This window comes from Macrobrachium nipponense, chromosome 8, assembly GCF_015104395.2.
Source record: "Macrobrachium nipponense isolate FS-2020 chromosome 8, ASM1510439v2, whole genome shotgun sequence".
Lineage (NCBI taxonomy): Eukaryota > Metazoa > Arthropoda > Malacostraca > Decapoda > Palaemonidae > Macrobrachium > Macrobrachium nipponense.
In genome coordinates this window covers 54907859-54928111 of record NC_087203.1, presented here as the reverse complement: position 1 = coordinate 54928111, position 20253 = coordinate 54907859, and the positions used below count along the sequence as shown (strand labels likewise).

Genomic DNA, 20253 nt, shown 5'->3' with positions numbered 1-20253 from the left:
ATGGTTTCTACACCCATGATTTAGTTGGGGATATGGGTATTTCCCATGATCAATCTGTTTGTAGCCAAACTGAACAGGAAACCTCTTGTCTTCCATTCTCCATGGGCAAGGATGGGAGATGCCTCCTGACATCCCTCAAACAATCTGGATGTACATGCAATTTTACTATTCAACCTCCTCTGCAGTGCCTCTTCATTGGCTACACACCAAGTGGTACACAGTTCTGTTGACAATCTTTGTTGAGGCAGGAGAAAGTTGTCCCGTGGCTACCCTCTTGTATCAGCCACACATTTGCAGGTACCACCAGACAGTTTCAGTTTCTCCATCTTCATGGATAGAGGTCACCCAGTGTCTCCTGCAAGAGAGTGACTTTCCATGCATGGCAGTGAGACAGATGTCTGGGTAATGCCATTGTTCCCCCATGAATGTGTACCAAAGAAAGTTGGCCATCTTCTGCAATTGGTGTTATTGAAGAGGTTACTATCCAGTTGGAGCATCTGCTCATTAGATTGCAGATTTCCTCATCTACCTTATCATCTACCTTATGTCAGGTTTTCAAACTGAATGGAGGTTGCTCTCTCCAACTTGGTTGAGTTATTCATGCTTTTGATGAACTTCAAGCAGTCTTGCTCTCACTGAGAGCTCTAGCACTGGGATTAGATGTATCATTAGTGTTACAGAGCTTGCAGGGGCTCCCTACAAACCTTTATTGCATTCCTTGGATAGAGATACTATCACTCAAACTTTTTTCTCTTGGCTTTAACTTCAGCAAAAGGGTGCGGGAACTGCATGGCCTGCCTTATCTTGTTTAGCACTAGGAAGGGTCTTTTTAGCTAAAATTTTGGACCCATTATTTCTGGACGAGAGTTTAGAGTTCCTCGAATCCTTTCCAAGATTCTCTTGGTGGAGACCTGGTTTAGATGTTGTTGTCTCTGGTTCACACCCAAAAGTACTATCTGAAAAGGACCCACTTCTTGAGGTCAGAGTGTAGGAGACTTTTCTTTAGTACAGGTAAGTACAAGAAGTAGGTGTCTAGGAACACTGTTTCATTCTGGTATCATGAGATTATCAAGCAAGCGTATGATTTCTGAAGTTAAGAGTGTGGGACCGTCTCCCTCTTTTGGAAGAACTTAGTGTTTCAAGTATAATAAGGGTGGGTGTCTGGCATAGCAAGGTTGTCTTTACCTCATTCTACCTGAAGGATGTCACCCATTCACCCACAAACCCCTGGGCACTTTCTCCTTTGGACCAGTTGTGGCGGCTCAGATTTTGTAGTTGCCAAGTTCTAATCAGGTACTCCACATCTCATCTGAGTACTGACACTTGGTATATCCTCAAAAGTGTGACTGAGGAATTAATGGCTCTCCCTGCCTTTCCCTTTTTTTCCTTTTTTCCAGAGCTTGCTGGTCTGAAGTCCACTCTGGAATCAAATGAGATTAAGTTAATTACGCAACAAGCACCTACTGAAAGTAGCTTAGAATACATCCTCTGTCCTTACTATCTTTCAGCAAGGGGAAGGAGGGAAGCAGTGGAGCTTTTTCTAAAACCTTTATTTCTGTCTAGTTTTTCGGGGATTTCAGGTCCAGGGCACTACTGCTCTGGTCATCTATTCACCAAACTGATAGGAGGGTACAGGAGTTATTGCATCCCTTGCTTGCACAAGCAACTGGGAGCATGAAATTTCCAGGTGGAACTAAATTTTTCAGCCAGTGACTACCACCTCCTGAAGAGTAAGTCTCCACATATGACGGGTAATGTTTGAGCCTCAACCACCCCACTTTGTTTCTGCGACCGAAGAAAAAATGAGTGGAGAGTGTGAAGCAAGTGAGGGGTTACTCCCTTTTCCCACCCCTTGTCCACCAGATTACTACATACCTAGTTACCAAAATTCAAAGGTTGTTTTAGCTTATGAAAAGCTGTGGTTTATATACCTGGGAAAAACACATATTTCCTAAAAAAGTTATTTTTTCTTTATTCCTTCATCTATTATGAACACTGCTGTCTTACTGGACTTGGTGTTAAATTTGAATTTCTTGAGTATCTGTAGGCTGCAGGCATAGCCGACTGCAATTTCCACTCCTTCCTTTCTGATTTTTGTTGTCCAAAAATGTTAAGGAACTTGTTTTTATAATAATAATTAAAATTCATTCTGTCTACATAGTGTTTTTTTTCTTTTACTATGTTGCCATAGCTTTGGGACCATATATCCTTCTCCGTTTTTTATTGTTATTTCATTGATTTCTGTTTTGCCTGTTGTATATAGTACCTTATCACTGCTTTGCTATTTCATTAATCCTTTTGCATAAGCCACACTTACTGTTCATGTTCCTTCAGTAATGTCTGTTTTCTTACTTTTTTTTATGCATTCTCACTTTTTCAAATAATTTGCTTACATGACATGGCTAGCTATAAATGCTACTCCCTTGTTCTCAAGTTCTAATTTACTGCCTTATTTATGCAGTAGTATTATTTGATTGTATTTCCATCTCTCATTCTTCCCGAGTGTTTAGTTCTTCGCCGATGTTACTTATTTTAGGAATGACAAGCTCCCAGCTGTTTCTTTACTCATGCCTGTGATAATATGTTACTCGATTATTGGATTTTTTATTCTTTCTCCCATTTATTATTATCCACCTTCACTACAGGATGATGATTTCATCTACTACCCTTCCTATTTCATCTGCAGCCTCATCCAAAGTGATAATTCTGTCTAAACTTAAATGTATTTTCCTCTTTAATTTCTTCAGCTTCCCCTATACCTTTCACAGCCACTACTTTGTTAATACTTGTAACCATCTATTTTTTCTCTGAAGGTCTCAGACGCCATTCCACTAATCCCCCTCAGGATTTTATTCAACCACTGACTTCTTTATCCTAGTTAACTCTTCCCTCGTCCTTTTATTATCAATCTACTCAGGTTGAACCAGAGGATCGCCTCTACATCCTTTTTTCTTCTTCAATAGAGTACTTGGAAGTTTGTGTAAATGTACAATGAAGGCTACTGTAAAATAATACGTGTCTGATTATTCTGTTAAAATTTTCATTGAGAAAAAGCTATATGACAATCCTTTCCAGAGCTAGGTTTAGAACTGCTTCATTTAAATTGTTTTTATAATGAAAGTCCTTTAGAAGTTCTAAGTATAGTATTACTATTTTAATTCACTCTCCAGGATTCATAATGCAGAGCTTGCTCCACTTGGAGTGGATACAGAAGATAATGAAAGAATTGTGATGGCAAGTTTAACTGGGAATGGTAGCGACAATGATGATAACTACAAGCACAAGTGGTTTTTGGGAGATGATTCTGAAGAGGCCAGTAGCCCCGAGGTATGTTCATTTTGTTGCATAGTTAAGTGGTTCTTAGAAAAAGAATGAGAAGGATTTAGCCTTCAGAAGAAAAGAAGAGTGGTAATTGTATATAGTATCTAGAACAGTAGTCAAATTTACTACTCCATTTGAAACTTTCACAAAGAACAAATATGATTATATATGTTACTTAAGATGTGTTCTTGACTGTCTCTCATGATATATAATCTTTGTATGGATATACCGTATTTGATGGTATCCCAAACAATGATTCAAAATATACATTGGGGTCTTTATGAGAAGTTGAGCAGCATGGTATGCTAATGTGTACCCAAATATTATTAACTAAAATATCAGTAATAGTACTACGTAGCCAAACTCCATAATACTTGAATGTGACTGGTTTTTACTCATATATCATCATTATTACTACTACTGTCATCATTATTACCATAGAAGTCCTCATAACCAGTACCTTGGGACCAAAGGGTCTCATGTTATTTGAATTTCCCAGATGCGTAGGAGTCTCTTTCTGAAATGCAATACATGTTTCTTGGGCTGTTATTTTGCTATTCATTGTCAGTAAACAATGATTAGTATGGATATGAGCTTAAATCCTCACATCGATATAGCAGATGACGGACAGACACATGCACACATTGATGTATTAGACACTGAAAATATGCACAACAACTCTCTCTCTCTCTCTCTCTCTCTCTCTCTCTCTCTCTTCTCTCTCTCTCTCTCTCAAAAATCACCTTTTTCATAATTTGGTGCTTCCTTGTCTCTCGCAAATGCACATAGTAAGTGTGTAGTTTACCTTAACGTGGTGCATACCTGTATGTAAGCAGATAAATGAGAATACAATTAATTATGTAAAACTGCACCACTGTAATAATTATACTGCTGTAATGCATACCTGTATGTATGCAGATAATTGAGAATACAATTAATTATGTAAAACTTCACCACTGTAATAATTATACTGCTGTACTGCATTAAATAAATGTCAGTAAGAACATTGTATCAGAGAGGGGTTGCACAATAAGTGCATAGTTAACACAATAGGCTTATGCATGGACTTGGTTAGCTTAACAAAAAGCAATTTTATGTACATAACTTTATTGAATTAAATATACTAAAACCCTGATTATAATACGCAGACATTTAACCGGTAGTTATTCACCAAAGGTGGAGGAGACAGAGGGTAGTTTTATCAAATATTTTATGCTCTACATGACCTGCATTTGTTTTCTCTTGTAAATTACAGCAGAATTATTGTTTAAATGATTTTGTACTATTCTAAGTTGTGTGCTGCGACTTGGTGTTTTGTTGTACTGTGGCTACATATGCATTTAATTAACATGAAATGCATATGCGTAAAAACAGAATTTTTCTTCTTAATATGCTCTTCGGAAAATAAGGGGGAGGGGCCACTTTTATGAGTGGTGTCTTATATGCCATCAGTTTCCTGAAGGATACTTACGCCATTATAGACAGGCATTTGGATCTCTTGGAGGTATGAGAAGGGACAGTATTTTTTCTATTAGATACTTGCCCTTCCTCCCCCCTGCTGCTGTCATTGGAGGTCCTTGGAAGATGCCAGCTGAGAAGCATTGTCCAATTGCTCTGATGATGTTAGACATGAAAGTTCTTGTAGCCCCAGACCTCAGCTGCACTCTTTCTTTCTTTAAATCATCAGCTGAAAACCCTTATGGATAGTCAACAGACTATAAACCCAAAAGGAAACCAGCCTGCAGAGAGAGGCAAGTTAGAGCAAAAGGTGATAAATACATGAGTATGAAGGAATAAAAACGAAAACTGATACACCTGAATTCAGAAGATGTCAGCAGAGAGAAATTATGGTTTTTCTCCCTTCTTAAACATTTGGAGATCACAAGATTCCACGACTGCTGTTGGCGAACCATTCCACATTTTAGTTGTAGTCAAGGTAATACTCTTAGTGAATTAAGTAGTATTAAACCTGATACTAAAAGACGACACACTGTTTGCAGCAACAGCCTTCATAGCATTGTTTGCATACACAGCTTAGTCAGGTAAAGAAGAGGGCAGCTGACATTTGTCATTGTCGTATGTTTATGCAACTCACTTCATCTCAATGCCACAAGTCAACACTAAGCGTTGGCAAAATGAACTTGATTGATGACATGACTCAATCTAAGAGTTTGAGATAAGAATCAGCACCTAGAGACCAAACTGGAGAGTAGTAACCCAAAGAAGGAAGAAGAAAAACTTTAAAACATTTAAAAATATTTTTGAACTATACCAACCTTTTGAGAAAAAGAGAAGGAATATTATGTAGATGTTTCTCCAAAATTAATATCCTACCAAAATTAAAGACCTAAATTCTTCAAAGAGCCAGTGACATTTAAAAGATTATCATTTATATGTAAATCAAGATGCAAAGGTAAAAGTGTTTTGGATCAGCCAACTGTTGTACTTTGAGTTTTAGAAGGGTTAAGCTTCATACTGCAAAGCCTAATCCACTCGTGAAATTATGCCAGATTTCCGTGTAAGGATTCTGCAACCACAGACTTAGGGCACAGAAGAGGAACAGCAGGTAGAAGTGTAGCATCATTGGCATATGCAGTCAGTTTGTTCTCCACACCTTGCCACATGTCATTAGTATAGATAATAAATCAAAGAAGAATGCTTTGAGGAACTCCTAATATGGCGTTACTAAGGCTACTATATATTGGTCATCAACACAGATGACCAATGCAAGATAATACAAGATCCACCAATTCCCAGTAATCATAGTCAAAGGCTACACTACAATCTAAACTGACCATGCATGCCTCCACACCCTCATCAAAAGCACTCTGCAAGACAGTAGATATTGACAAAGTGCATCACAAATACGAAACCTGAACTGTAAAGTCATATTCAACAAACCTACAAAGATTCTTTGAGAGCAGCCTCTCAAAAACATCAGGTAATACAGGGGTGAATCTAAAGTCATGTGGATGGGCTTAACCCTCAGGTAATGCAGCAATGTTTCCCTACCTCCAAACAGAAGGAAAACTTACAAGTATATTTACTCTTCTGAAAATAGTAATAACCTCAAGAGCAATGAAATCAGCAAACTTTAAAAAGGGATTGGAAAGTGTTTATACTGCCATTACTGTCAAGGTCCAGAAGCAAACTGTTGACTTCTTTACACCTGAGAGGCCATTAAAGGTAACTTAGGCTCTGGAAAGCATGACTGAGGGAAACTCCAAGGACTCATCAGACTATTTGCTGACAAGACTCAAGCCACAATTTCTGTTTAGGGCAATATACAGCAGTTCCATTAGCTCCTACAAAGGAAGGCAAACCTGAATCAACTCCAAAGAATGATGACTTGAGTGTAGACTACCACTTATGGTCATCACCACTGGAGATCAAGATCTTCACACCCTCTCAGTATTAGGTCTTATCAGCTGTCACACAGACAACCTGAAGCTGATTTCTAAGATCAGTGAAGTTACTCCATCAAAATTCTGACTGAGTATCCCCCCATAAATGATAAGCTTCATATTTTCAATGGTAGGCAAGCTTACATTACAAATTTTAGTCGGGCCTTTTTTTCTTAGTAAAATCTAATTTTTCCTTCTTAATTTTATGGCAAATCTTGCCATTGGCACTGGGTTTGCTCTTGATCTTAGTGAACTTACAATCATAAAGGCACTGGGGGTAAGGTGTATATTCTGGTTAGTCTCCCAAGCAACTGAAACAGAATTGGTCTTCCTTTTGTGATCCTCCTACTCAACTCATCCGTCTGAGTCAGGAAGTGAGTGAAGACCTTGCTTGGTGCTGAGACAACAGAAACGTCTCTTGGGGAGTTATGTTGAGCTCCCCTCCTCCAGAAATGCCTCTGCTTTTGGATGAGTAGGTGTGTGGACACTGGACTTTCTACACCTGCTTATCAACATCTGGGAAATACAAGCAGCCTGGATAGTGTTACAAGGATTCCAGGACAATTTGGGAGGACATTGGAGGTGTTGATGAGTGACAAGATGACTGTAGTTCCTTACGTCAACAAATGGGGTGATAGTGTCCTAAACTTTTGGTCAGTTAGTGTTGCAGATGCATGAATGGGCAGCTCTCCAGGCCATTGAGTTGATAGCCAAATAAATTCCAGGCATTTGGAATATTAGCTGGATCATCTCAGCTAGTGGACTCAAGTAGTGTGGATGGATTTGTCCCTAGACCTCATGAGTAGTGGAGAGGTTGTTCGTGGTATGGGGATACCCTACGATAATTTGTTTTCAACCAAACTAAATAAGAAACTTTCTATCTTCTGTTCTGAAGTCTCAGACCCATGGACAGCAGTGGAGGGTGTATTCCAAGAAACAGCCTGGATGTAAATGCCTTTCCACTTGTCAGTCTTCCTTGCAGGATGATCACCAAAGTATATGTTACTCTAGGTCTTTGCATGACTTTGGTGGTCCAATATCAACTATAACCTGGATGGTTCACAGACCTGCTGACACTCCTAGTCAAAGCAGACAGAGTTGCCTCGTGGCCACCCTCTTGTGTCAACTACACATTTGCAGATATCACCAGGCAGTTTAATCTCTCCACTTTCATGGTTGGAAGTTATCCAACATCTGCAGTAAGAAATATCTGGGTACATCCATCAGCTTCAGCCTTGATGAAGAGAGTGGGGGAAACTGCATATCTTTTTTCTTATGTAATTTGGCATTTGGAAGGGTGGGGATCCCTTTTGTTCTCTTTTGTCCTCGAGTTTTTAGCAAAAACTCAGAACCCTTTGATTTCAGTCTTTGTTAGTGGATGTCTGGATGAGATGTTGTGCTTGGTCTGTGCTCTTAACGCCCTGGTGATGGGGCATATTTTATGATATTCAGTAATTGCATATGAAAATGTCCGGTACATGTCATATGATAATCCTCATTTTTTACCAAGATATTTGAAAAAATCTTTAAAGAAAAAAATCACTTGAATTGGCATTAAATGGCTTTATGGGAACTCTTATGGCAACACTTATGGCTAAGCTATGCTTGGGAGAATAGTCTCCCATGAGGTTTCTTAAGGGAAGGTATTACATCTCCCCATCCCAGTAGTACACTCAAGGATTGCTACTCGTTTTATTTCTTATCTTTTACTATATATTGTGAGCTGTAACTAGTTTTCCGAAATAAAATGCAAAATTATATTAGAGAGAACATATAATTTGCAAAAAGGCACTACATCTCCCCATCCCAGTACACCTCTATATATTTGTCCATAAATATACTCTGGGACTGTGGCTGGTTTTACTTATCTTTTTTTTATATTATGTGAGCAATAATGGTATTTTTGCAAAATTATATTAAAAAAATGTTAGAAAGAACATTTATAACTTGCTAAAATTAGTATATTTTTACTAGTGTCTCAGATAAGAGATCCTGTGCAGGGTTGGAAGTAATGGCTTTCAACTTCTTGTTGCAGGTACAGAACATTTTTGAGAATTTTTTTATACCATGAGCATTGCATATCTTCCTTTTTCCAATAATGTCCCCCCCCCCTTTTTTTTAAATTGGCAAACGTTAAAGTCCGCCCAGTCTTGGGGTTTTGATAATGTATATATAGGCCAGTCTTTCAAGGTTTAAGTGCTATTTGAGAAGAATGCACTCCATGATGTAGGAAACTTTTCATTAGTACAAGTCAGTGTAAAAAAGTAGGTGTCTAGGAACACCCTTGTTTTTGGGCTTCGTGAGGTTATCAAGCAGGGCCTCTGATTCCTCATCAGAGGAATCTGGACTCCCTTCTTGCTTGTGAGGAAGGGATGGGACCACGAAACTATAAACATGGAATGGCCATGTGCGAAATCACCGTGTGCAGCATGCCACCATTGCAAAGGGTGGCGTGGAGATACCTTTGTTATGGTGCCAGTTAAACAGAAATGTAATGACACACACAGTTTTTACATGCTTTTTAGTCAGTATCAGTAATAGTAAACATAGCCAAACAGCACAATACTATCACCCATGGGACATGCTGTCATGGCAGTTGTACTTTTACACTTTTACACTTTTACACTTGACAGTAAATCTTGACTTGAGGTGACAAATTGTGTGACAAGTCATGCCTACAGCTGTAATCAGTAAGAATACAGTTGCAGTTGTCACAGATCATGCTACAGAATTGCTGATAATACAATTGATTGCACTTTAAATTGGATAGTTGATTATCACTACTCTGATGTGATTCGCCTGATTTATGCTATTATCACGTAGCCAGGCTCCACAGTCAGGCATTGCAGGGTAGAAGCATTTGCCAGAAATGCAATAAACTTGTTCTCTTCAAGGGGCAGTAATATTCAGCGTTATGAATTCAGCTTTTGTACATTCAGCATAAAATTGTCTACAAATTCTGTAATTTAGTGGCGAGCAAGCTGTATCACAATGCTCACCTAGCCATATTGGAGTGTAATCTGTTAATTTTCCATAACAATATCTTGCCATCTATGACATTTGTTGCATTATGGTAAAGTAAATTTAGAGGTACACATTCAATCTAGTAATTTCTGTTAAGATGATAATACATTTAAAATAGACATAATAGTATATTAGTAAGACATATTAAAAAGTTATCTGTAGAAATAAATTATTTATATCAATAAGTGCGTTTTGTTTTGTAATAGTGACTGATATAAGTAAGTAATAAGCATAAGTCAACATAATTACAATTTAAGTCAATTCTGTCATGGTGATAGGGTTAAACCCTAGGAGACAGACTGGATAGCAAGATGATAAGACCTAGGTAGTGCATAAAATGTAAAGTAGAGTAGTATAAAGACTTTGATACTTAGAAGGATATTAAATATAAGGGGTTCAACAGGCTTTAGTGGTAAAATTTATTACACAACCTCATGGCAAAGACATGAAATCACTCAGTCTCAGCACATGGCATGCAAGATTATTTCTATTGCATGCGACATATACATGATTCACTGGGTTCATTGGAAGTGCTTTTAAAGAGCTTTTAACTGATGATAGATTTATTAAAGTTTATATTTAAAAATTTGGATCAGTAGAATAAAAAAAGCGAACCCAGGTAAAATGCATATCTGGATATCTTTACTTAAAACACTGCAGCACCATACGTTCTACATGTGTAATTATATTCATTTAAAAAGGATTTTCAAGTGCTTTCCAATGAGCCTATATTTATTAAAATCAGTGGAAAATTAAGGATGACAGAGTGAGAAAAGTGTCTGCAAGACAATGCTTAATGGCTTAATTTGGCGTCATCTCCACCTTTTCCTATGGCACCTTACAGTGACAATCAGTGTCAATGAATTTATACGTGCATGTCCGTTCCATGTTTATAGTTCCATGCATGGGACCATCTCTTTCCTTCATAAGAACTTATTAATTTTTCAGGTAATGTGGGTAGGTGTCTGATATAGAGACAACGCGTATCTCATTATACTTGATGGATGTCACCCACAAATCCCTAGATATGTGGCTGCTCAATGGGTTGTATAGTTCCTGAGTCCTGACCATGTACTCCAAGTTCTCATCAGAGCATGGAAGCTTTGTTTGTCTTTGTATGAATGGTGATTGAGGAATAAATGGGTATCCCCTCTTTCCTTTTCCTCTCCTAAACACCTCTAGACCAAAGGACAAGCTGGATTCAAATTAGATTATGCTAAATACACAACAAGCACATGTTCTAAGTAGCTAAGACTACATTGTTCTCTGTTCATTTTCTTTTAACAAAGGAAAGGATGGATGCAATAGAGCTTTTCTTGGAACCTATTTCATATTTGTGAATAGCAGGGAAAAAGCTGCCTGCCAACTTGCCATCTGTGAAGTTGCTGTTCCTACTTGAATTTGCTCCAATTTTTCAGTGATCTTAGGTGCAGGACCCTACCTCTTGGTCTGCTTTCCACTAAAAAGATTGGTTCGAGTTATTATACCCATTGCTTGACAGGCAACTGGGAACTTGGCTTTTCCTGGCCTTTCATATAAGTTGTTCCACCTCATCCACCCTGCTTTGTCCCTGTAGCCTTTCTAGTTAACTCTGAAAGCTACTGTATATTTAAAAGGGTCTGGTTTGTATACCTAGGAAAAACACATATCACATAATTTTTTCTATTCTTTGGTGTTTAAGAAAGTGAAAGTTCCATAAAAGTTAATTAGATTTGTTGAAATAATGTATAAAAAACAAGGAGGCAGTAGTAATAGCCTTCAGAAAAACAGAAATGTTTGAAATTGACTTAGTTTATGCTGGTCCTGGTTATGGATGTGTGAAGCTGAGATTGAAAGCAGGATATAAGCAGCTATGGAGAAAAGGGGGAGGTGGCAGGGGTCGTGTATGATGAAGGAGTGCCAGGTAAACTAAAAATAAAGATATATTGAATAAAAATCTGACCAGTGATTATACTTATGTTTCTGAAACATAAGAAATAGTAGTGAAGGAGTAGCAGAAGCTGAAGTGAATGGAGGTGATGATGTTGAGGTCGATTGTGAGGATCTTGCTGCATGAAAGGCTAGAAAATGAAGTGGAGGAGTGGTAAAGGTTACTGATGTGATTAGAGTTGAGATTGAGATGGCTTTGGCTTGTGTTGAAGATGAGCTAGGAGGTAGGAGTGAAGAGGGTTTGGATGGAACGTTTTAGAAATAGCAGGTTGAGAGTGATGTAAAGAATTAGATTGAGTGATAAAGTGTGGGAGGATTTGGAGAAGATGGGTTTAGAAAAGGAAGCTGCTTTTAACAAAAATAGTTGGAGAGGACGCATCTCGGCAGCGATCTTAGGGATAGTTGTGTGGATGAAGAAGATAGGCAAATAATGGTCACGTTCGTTGCATCATCTGTGATATCTAATATGTTCACTGGAGAATTCTGTGAAGTATGATCTTTATCTGATAAGTTGGTCTGGTAAATTGAGGTACCAGTATTTGTAATTTTAGAGGAGAATAACAATACATATCTAGAAAGTACAGAGACACGAGGCAAAAGGACAGAGCAAGAGAAAAGCATAAGCTTGGTCTTTGTGTGCTTTCCTCTGACTGATTACAGGTACGAGTACTGGTGAGCTATTTTCTAGGCCACCAGATATCCTCGCACAACTTTCACTCCTATATTGGTGATGAAGGTAGTGGCAATTTGCTTTGTTTTGCTTCCAAGATGTCCATGCATATCAGGGTCAGATTTAAATCCCATGTAAGATAGTTTTTTACCTACTAGTAGACATGTGGAAGTGGACAGGTTTGAATTTATTAATGGTACTGTTGAAATTCTGATACTGTATGTGCAAAAAAAAAAAAGGAAACTGTGTATGATGGCATTTTGCTTTGCTTGTCTTCTGAGCTCCTTAAATCTACACATGTATTAAGTCTCACTCATTATTCTTATTGTTTTACCTTTGTTTTAGGTCCTAAAACAGGATGGGAGGGATGGAAAATATGCACATGGTAACAGCTATCGTCAATATCCAAAATCAAAACAGTATGGAGGTAAGTTTTCATATTCATTTGACCTGGATTTTTTAAAACTCTTTGTACTTAAGTCTGCATCCTTGAAAGCTGCTTCAGGTAAGTTTGGATTCTTGGAAGTTGTTTTATCTTTAGTTTCCTTCAGTATTACAGTAAGTGTGTGATGTAATACTAAAAGGAATAGATAAATAATGTAATTTTTTAATTTTCACTTTATTTTAGAAGTAGAATTGACCATCAATGAATGATTTACAAATTAGAGAGATCACCATGACCTCAGGGAGAGTTGACGTGTAAGTATTTAGATGATACTTTATATATTGATAAAATTCAAAGCAAATAATTATAATATAATACATTAGATAATACAAGACACAAGAAGGCAAAGCAAGATATATAAAACAATTAGTATAGGAAAAGAAGACTGCCAAAGCATGAAAAGAAGAGAGTTACACTATAATTTTAACAATTTATTATTTTTATACATGTAACTTACCAAGTAATTACATAACTATGAGTTTCTACTCTATAGCAGCTCAAAATTGAAAAAAAGCTGGAAATCTGCAGTAGCGTTCTTTTGTTTTGGTGTAGGTAACTAGTCCAGTCCACTTTTGGGAAAGAATAGGTACAACAAAGATGAAGAGCTCAATTTGTTTATGCTGGTCAACGACATTACATGTTCTGTTCATTGAGCAGTTCTTAGAATTGTTTAGTTCACCAGATGGTTGTGGTTTTCAACGGTGATTTTCAACAGTTTGGTGAAGTATTCAGTTGGTTTTGGCATTGCTAATTATATTAGCTTAGCCTGGGCATTTTACTGATTGTGACTTTAATTGCATTATGTCACATTCTAGTTTATCCACCAGTAGTAGGTTTTGCAGCAAAGGCTACTAAACGAGACTGACTTCTGTGAAATATGACTCCCATACAATTTGTTGCATGTGTAGAGGACAAGTTTGCTCTTTAATCTCTGTTGTGGTGAGTGTAAAGTCTGGGAGAAGTCCTCCGATTTTCCCTTCAACTTCGATTCCTGGCTCCCTTTCTTTGGAACCCAGTGCCATTGCCAGTCTCAAAGCATGGATAGACCAAAAGTTTTGTCTGTTGGTGATCACCGTTGCCCAAATTGGGACTTCAGTCTAAGTCTTTATGGACAAAGTGAATAGTTTTAGTGCTAGTGCAGTGAAAGAGGTTGCTATCTGTCCCATAAATGCACCTAGACCAAGGTCCCTGGTAAACTCCCCTGCATCTGGGAGGAAGCAAACTTGCAGTCCAACGGAGGTCTGTGGGGTTTCCCCACGGGTAGCGGCCCCTTAACCCTTAACGCCGACTGGACGTATTTTACGTCGACATTTTTTGTCTCGGGTGCCGACTGGACGTATTTTACGTCGACATACAAAAGTTTTTTTAAAAATTCGCGGAAAAATACTTTTAGGCCTACCAGCCGAAAACTCTTGAATCACGCGCCTTGGGGGATGCTGGGAGTTCACGGATCAAGGTGTTGTTTTGTTTACAATCATTACGCAGGCGCGCAAGCGCGAATTTCTTTCTTGCCGCACTAAAAAGTATCTGTGACACATCTCGGAAATTATTTCGTCACTTTGACATAATTTTTGTACCATTTTAAATTAGCTGTTACATGGAGTATTATATATGAAAATGTGCGCATTTTTATGTGAAGAATATTGATGATTGTAGCTTTTATCAGTTTTGAGATATTTTCATATAAATAACGATAAGTGCCAAAATTTCAACCTTCGGTCAACTTTGACTCTACCGAAATGGTCGAAAAACGCAATTGTAAGCTAAAACTCTTATATTTTCGTAATATTCAATCATTTACCTTAATTTTGTAACTAATTGGAAGTCTCTAGCACAATATTTCGATTTATGGTGAATTTATGAAAAAACTTTTTCCTTACGTCCGCGCGGTAACTCTTCCGAAAAAAATCATACATGCGATTGTGGTAACGTTTGGACCATTTTAAATTAGCCGTTACATAAAGTTTTATATATGGAAATGCGCAATTTCATGCACAGTACAACTAAAAACAACCCATGGTTGTAGCTTTTATCAATTTTGAAATATTTTCATATAAAAAATGATAAGTGACAAATTTTCAACCTTCGGTCAACTTTGACTCTACCAAAATGGTAGAAAAACGCAATTGTAAGCTAAAACGCTTATAATCTAGTAATTCAAGCATTTACCTTAATTTTGCAACAAATTTGAAGTCTCTAGCACAATATTTCGATTTATGGTGAATTTATGAAAACAATAACATTTTCTTTACGTCCGCGCGGTAACTCTTCCGAAAAAAATCATACGTGCGATTGTGGTAATGTTTGCACCATTTTAGATTAGCCGTTACATAAAGTTTTATGTATGAAAATGTGCGCAATTTCATGTGGAATACAACAAAAAATAATTGAAGGTTGTAGCTTTTATCAATTTTGAAATATTTGCATATAAATCACGATAAATAGAAAAAAAACAACGTTCGGTCAACTTTGACTCTACCGAAATGGTCGAAAAACGCAATTGTAAGCTAAAACATTTACAGTCTAGTAATATTCAGTCATTTATCTTCATCTTGAAACAAATTTGAAGTCTCTAGCACAATATTTAGATTTATGGTGAATTTAAAAAAAAAACTTTCCTTCCCTCCGCGCGCGGATTCTCCGCCACAAATCTCCGAAATCCGTACGTCCCATTCTCGGAATATTTGCTCCGTTTCATATTAAGCATTTCATAGAGTTTTATATATGAAAATGTGCGCAATTTCATGTACAATAAAACAAAAAATATTTGAAGGTTGTAGCTTTTCTTATTTCCGAAATAATTGCATATAAGAAAAATATATGTAAAAAAATTCGACATTCGGTCAACTTTAACTCGTCAGATATGGTCGAAAACTGCATTTGTAAGCTAATATTCTTATAGTATAGTAATATTCAATCATTTGTCTTCATTTTGAAAGAAATTGGAAGTTTCTAGGACAATATTTAGATTTATGGTGAATTTTTGAAAAAAAATATTTGTTTACGTCCGCGCGTTACGAATTCATGCATTATTTTGTGATAATATTCTCTGTGTTGCTTTTATCGTTTTACAATGTGTTATATACCAAAATGATCGCAATTTAGTGTAAATTTCAACGAAAAAAAAAGTAACTTGTTACCTTTAACCGTTTCGCGCACAGCGCGATTTGAATACAATTATATATGAAATTTCGTTTTTGCGCTATCATATATCGCATTATTTATATATGATAATGATAATTTTTTTCATTTCTGATGGTTGCATACTAAACTTCAGGCAATGAAAAAAAGGAGCCAAAAATGAAATCTTAATCTTGAAAACTAAGCGCGCTGTGATTTTTTGAAAAAAATATTTTTTCCGCTTCCGCGCTCACTCTGAAACACCTCCGGCACACGGGAGACATTTTTTTTTTTACCGCTTCGGCGTTTAAGGGTTAAACGAGTCTGTTGAATGCCAATCCCAGGACTCATTGCACAGCTATGGGAAAGACCCTGTATTTGAGTGATTCTGATGCCAGTATGTATAAAGGGCATCATAGGTATTACTCTGGTGTCTCAAGGTAATTGTAAAGACTTGGTTCGTCAGTGGAAAATGATTCGCCACCGTCTAGTAAATGAGATAAGGAGCGAGAGCACTGTCCTCTCCCCTCCTGTAGTTTTTGGGAGAGCCCCTGCTCAGGTTTCTGAGTGCCCAGTAACAGATCTGAAATGTTTTTCGACCAAGAAAGTTTCTGAATGACCATGGGAGTACCCAGTGGCTGAGCACCCAATGTACGAACGTTCAGTATCTGAGTGGCCAGTGTACAAGTGCCCAGTGTTCAAGCGACCAAGTGTTCAAGCACTCAGATCCGAGCGCCCAGTTTCTGAACTTAAAGTGTCCAAGTGCCCAGTGTTAGAACGCCAGTATCCAAGCACCCAGTGCCAGAACACACAGCTTCTGAGTGCCCAGTGGCTGAGCGCCCAGTTTTGGAACACTCAAAGAGCCCAGAGTCAGGGCGCCCAAGGTTCGAGTAACCAGTACCTGAGCGTCCAGCACCTCAACGTACAATGTATGTGCATCCTGTGCTTGAGCCTACAGGAGTCGAGCTCCCAGTGGCCAAACGCAACCCAATATATAAGTAGTATTGCGTGTCTTTGGATTATGAAGGATCAGTGATTAAAAGTTCAGCGTTCGAACACCCGATGTCTGAGTGCCTGGTAACTGAGCACTCAGCTTCTGCTGAACAGGCTTTTCTGGAGACATCTATATCCAGGTGTCCAGTGCCCACACACCTGCCATCCATAAGTTTACCGGTGTCAATGCCTACTTACGCTTAGTTGGGACCAGAGGAGAAGAGTACAGTGCCACATTCTGAGTGCCATTTGCCCCTTCAGTTGGGACACACCGATGCGGTTTCACAGGTGATAGATGATCCGTTTTTAGCACCTATACAGCGAAGGCTCGATAGCATTTTGAGCTTCTACAGAGGCCATCACCGATAACATAACCCTCCAGACACGACTACATCCTCTATTTCTTCAGATGAGAAGGAATTAGAGCAAGAGTAACTAACTTCTAATTACTCAGCACTTCTGAGATATTTTCTAGTTTGCTATCCTGCTTTTTTTCTCTCCAGCTGTTCCGACTTCGCCATAATCAGTATTTATGATGCAACAGCCTGCAGAAGCCACAAGACTGCCTGAAATGGTGCTGACCTCCTCTTCCAAGAAAGATTTTTCCAAGATTGATGCTTGGTTGGCAGAGAAGAGGGAGCATGGGAAAGCTGTTTTCTGTACCCCACCTTTTTGTCTAGTAAAACGTAAACAAGCATCGTATTCCGCTGGAAAAATTCCTTCCTTGGCAGTGATTGCCTCCTCTCTAGGGGATTTCTCCAGTCTTATTGACTTGTCTAGGAGGTCTGCCTTCTTGTCTGTGAGAATTTTATTTGTTCTAGCCTTCAAGAGTGGTGTTCCTTTATCACTAAAGGAGTAACTCCCTCTCAGAGATTGTCATTGCCATTCGCTTCATTGGATCAAGCCAGACTTTTCCTGAAGACAACGGGTAAACTACAGAAGAAATCAACATAGGATCTCCTTGCTCAATCAGCTAAGCATCTGAGAGATACAGGACGTGCTCCTTCAGCCACTTCCAACACCAGAATGCCACCCCCCCACCGGAACAGCGGCCTTTCATGGGGGAAGAGGATGTTTTCAATCCTGAAAACATAAACTCACTTGGAAGGGTTTTACAACCATCTATTCCCCAAGTCATCAGGAGGATGGAGACCTGTCCTAGACTTAAGTGCCCTTCTTTATTTTTTGTAGAGACAACCAAATTCAGAATGTAAACAAATCAGTCAGTCTTATCAACCAGCCAGCAAGTATCTGAGGTTTGTTTTTCAAGGACAAGTCTTCCAATTTCGAGCGCTGTGTTTTGGCCTTTCCACAGCTCGTAAAGTATTTTCAAGGGTTCTTGCCCCTCTCTCAAAGTGATTACACCTCATGGGCATAAACATATGTCTATATTTACACAACTAACTCCTATGCTCCCCCTCAAGATCCAAGTGCATAGAGGACCTACAGAAGACTCAATCTCACCTGACAATCAAGCTTGCTAATCAACTCAAGGAGTCTCAGTCGATACTTTATTTAGGGATGATAGATTTTCTGGATTTTTAGGTTTACCCTCCCATCAGAGAATGCTAAATTGCCAGAAGAAAGTTCAGAACTTCCTCTCTCGTCCCTCCTGCTTGGCCAATGAGTGGATGAGTTTGTTTGGGACTATATCATCAATAGAGAAGTTCATGCCTTTGGGAAGATTGCCCACCAGACCTCTACAGTTCTTCCTAAAGACCAGTTGGAAAAGGAAGAAACAGCCAGATTCGTTCTTCTTCCCTATCATTTCTGAGATAAAGGAGGACATTTGGTGATGGCTAGGAGAAAACAGGTTTACACCCATTGAATCCCAACCTGACTTTATATCCAAGATGTGTCCGACCTGGGTTGGGGATTGCTGTTGGACGGCGAAGAAGTTACATGAACCTTGTCTTCAACAGAGAAAAATCTACACATCAATAAAAGCGATCCATCTAGTTCTTCAATCTTTCCAGGTTTAACATGTAACAAGATAGTAAATGCACATGCCGACAACATGACTGCACTAGCCTATGTAAGGAATCAAGGAGAGATCCATTAATTTTCTCTCTATCAAGAGGCCAAAGATCTGTTGTTTGTGGAGAATAACCAGACCATTATTCGTACTCAATTCATCCAAGGAAAGTTGAATGTCCTTGCACACGAACTAAGTTGCCACAAGTAGGTTTTACTGAAGGAATGGACATTGAATCCACAGGTATGCACCAACCTGTGGAAACTGGGGAAACCATTGCTAGGCCTGTTTGCCACATCAAGACACTACCGACTCAGACTGTCAGGAAGTTTGTCAGAGCAAAAGGGTTTTCAAGAAAAGCTGCAGAGGCAATTGCTCAGAGCTGGCGTCGATCTTTATCAAATCTATATCAAGAAAAGTGGTCAATTTTCATAACATGGTGTAGAGAACATGATATATCTTCTTCTGAAACCACTGGAGCTAATATAGCAGAGTTTTTACTTTATCTGAGGTCTTGAAAGGGGATTAGCTACCTCAACCATTAAAGGGTATAGAGCAATGCTGTCATCAGTTTTTAAACATAGAGGTGTAAATTTGTCAACAAACCAAGATATTTCAGATTTGATCAAGCCCTTAGATATGACAAAACAGAAAGAAGTATTTCCGGTAGTCTGGAATCTAGACAATGTTCCCAGATGGCTTTCAGGCCCACCTTGAGCCCTTAAACTCCTCTTCCTTAAGGGCTCTAACACGGAAGACGATATTTATAGTGACCTTAGCCTCTGCCAAAAGGGTTTAGTGAAGTGCAAGCCCTTGATAAAAAGGTGGGATTTTCTGATGGCAATGCAGTTTGTTCTCTCACATTAGGTTTTTTGGCAAAGAATGAGAACCCCTCTAAACCTTGACCCCATTCTTTTCTGATCAAAAGTTTATCTGATATGCTGGGCCCAGAAGATCAAAAGAAAAAACTGTCCAGTGAGAGTACTAAAATTTTATATTGAAAGGATGAAAGGAATCAGAGGTCCTTCTCAGAATTTATAGTGTTCAATTAAAAATCCCTTATGTGCCTTATCCAAGAATGCTCTGGCTTTCTTTTTAAAGAATGTGATTGTGGAGTAACACTCGAGTGTACAAGAAGTTTTCCCCTTATTAAAAGTCAGAGCCACTTCAGTGGTGTGCAAGCATAACCTCTCGGTCTCCATGATTCTGCAGTCCACTTATTCAAAAAGCAGATCAGGGTTCGCCACACATTATCTTTGAGAGATCGAAACAATTTATGATAAGTGCAGTATGCTAGGTCCGTTCCCTGTCTCTGGCATGATACTGGGTAATGATGGATAGGAGCACCCCTCCTATTTACCTGTTTTCTCAC

General features: G+C 38.5%; 1 protein-coding gene across 9 annotated transcripts in view; it reads left to right on the top strand.

Moving 5' to 3' along the window:
• Positions 1 to 20253, top strand: part of LOC135222787 (protein unc-79 homolog) — an 841880-nt gene that overhangs the window by 668576 nt on the left and 153051 nt on the right. For all 9 annotated transcript variants that reach the window (XR_010316338.1, XM_064261060.1, XM_064261059.1 and 6 more), the window contains 2 exons: positions 3171 to 3327; positions 12694 to 12775. Coding sequence is in view for 8 of the 9 variants with exons in the window: in XM_064261060.1 (XP_064117130.1) it covers positions 3171 to 3327; positions 12694 to 12775 (239 nt within the window). In the remaining variant the exon portion in view is untranslated. The remainder of the gene's footprint in view (positions 1 to 3170; positions 3328 to 12693; positions 12776 to 20253) is intronic.